Source organism: Fulmarus glacialis, unplaced genomic scaffold, assembly GCF_000690835.1.
Source record: "Fulmarus glacialis isolate BGI_N327 unplaced genomic scaffold, ASM69083v1 scaffold7129, whole genome shotgun sequence".
In the NCBI taxonomy this organism is placed as follows: Eukaryota; Metazoa; Chordata; class Aves; order Procellariiformes; family Procellariidae; genus Fulmarus; species Fulmarus glacialis.
In genome coordinates this window covers 7,595-9,391 of record NW_009233780.1, presented here as the reverse complement: position 1 = coordinate 9,391, position 1,797 = coordinate 7,595, and the positions used below count along the sequence as shown (strand labels likewise).

Sequence of the window (1,797 nt, the reverse complement as noted above, 5' to 3'; positions counted from 1 at the left end):
CCCCGGAGGGACGGGGACCCTGCCAGAGGATGTCTGGGCAAGCTGTGCCAGGGGGGACGTGGCAGGGAGGAGGATGAGGATAGTTGAGGCAGGGAGGACGAGGAGGATCGTTGGATCAAGGAGGAAGAGAAGGATAGTCAGGGCAGGGAGGAGGAGGAGGATAATCGGGGTGGTTGCAGGGTTAAATAAAAGCTGTCAGTGATTTGAAAAGGGGAAAGAAAGAAAAAGAAAACCCACTGAAGAGACACTCTCCCTTCTCACCCGGCTTGTAATCAGCCGCCCCCTCTGCTAGCGAGCAGCTGGCGGGCAGGCGGGCGAGGAGGGGGTGGCAAGAGGGGTCCAGCTGCTCCTCGGCCCGGCCCCGGCACCCCCAGAGTCCCTGCAGCCCCAGCTCGGCATGGGCCAGGGCATGACCTGGGGGGGACATGCCCCTGTCACAGGTCCCTGGCAGGCTGAGGGGGCTGAGGTCTTGAAGTGGAGGTAGGGTGAGGAAGAGGAGGAGGGGGAGTTGTCTGAAATGCCAGGGATTCATCTCCCACTTCCCCTGCCCTCGCCGTTCTGAAAGGAGCTGCTTGAGCTGTCGGCTCTGGATTATATTAATTAGCGGAGAAGTGCTACGCCTGCTCGTGGGGCCGTGCTGCCAGGAGGAACCAGAGACTTGGCAGGTCCTTGCGAAGCAGCTGCTGGGCTCCCCGAAACCCCTCGCTCCAGCCCAAAATGAGCACACCAAAACCGAGGCTGAGCCGGGGGAGCTGAGTCTCCCTGGGGCTTTGGCATCTCCTCCCTGAGCCCGGCCGGCTGCTCACCCCCAGGGCTGAACCCGCTGGCCCTGGCATGCGGGGGGCTGTTGTGATAGGGAAAGCTGCAGTTTTGGGATGGGACCCACCACTCTTCGCTGGGGCCCCATGTCTGTGGGCAAAACGGGTCAGTCTGCGATGCTGCTGGGCCGGCAGGTTCACGTGGTGGGGGGCTGCTGGGGCCGGGGGCGACGGCACATCCCTGACCTGTGGTCACCTGCTGTCTTTCAGGAGAGGAAGCTGTGCGCCCACCCCCGGATCGAGATCTACAAGGAGGACCGCATCTACTTCGTGTGTCCCCTCGCCCGCCAAGGGGACTTCTACGTGCCTGAAATGAAAGAACTGGAGAGGAAGAGCAGGGCTGCCGCAGCTGATGCTGAGGATGCCCAGACAGATATCACAGGTATCCGTGGCTTGCGCACAGGCTCTGTCTTGGATTGGCATCAGCCCTCCCAAAGGTGGGGGTCCTGGTGTCCCCAGTGCTGTCACCTGAGCAGACAGAGAGGGGCCGACCTGCGCCCGCCTGGCGCCCACCTCTTCCCTCACCCCGGGCTGATAGGATCTCGTCCCCGAGGTGTCACGCTGCGCCCCGGGGAGCACCCAGGCACCCCTGCGGCGTCGGGGTGAGGGCCAAGCTGCCACCACTGCTCTGACAATGGCCTGCCATTGTCAGAGCAGAGCTGGATCTTGCAGCTTTTGGATGCAGCTGGGCTTGTTTTTCTCCTTGTCATATACATCTTCCTTGATCTCATCTTCATCTGTTACATATTGGGATGGCGAAGAGCTTAAATACCAGGTTGCTGTAGCTGGTGGTGGAGTTGCCCGATAGCATCTGCTCAGCGAGATCTGTTGGAGCCTGGATGTATTCATACAGGAAGGGACCACAATGGCTGTAGGCGCAGAACAGCAGTGCTATAGTAACCCAAAATGCTAGTTGCCGTCGCCAGCCCACGTGCTCACATGTCTGCGAGATGCGGGAGCCGGCTAGCCGAGCATTTCC

The 1,797-nt window shown here is 61.0% G+C and overlaps 1 protein-coding gene across 1 annotated transcript in view; it reads left to right on the top strand.

The window, feature by feature from the left end:
* The window catches only part of TEX264 (testis expressed 264), a 41,640-nt gene that overhangs the window by 32,436 nt on the left and 7,407 nt on the right, over positions 1 to 1,797 (top strand). The window contains exon 3 of the mRNA XM_009585433.1: positions 1,029 to 1,200. Coding sequence (XP_009583728.1) covers positions 1,029 to 1,200 — 172 coding nt within the window. The remainder of the gene's footprint in view (positions 1 to 1,028; positions 1,201 to 1,797) is intronic.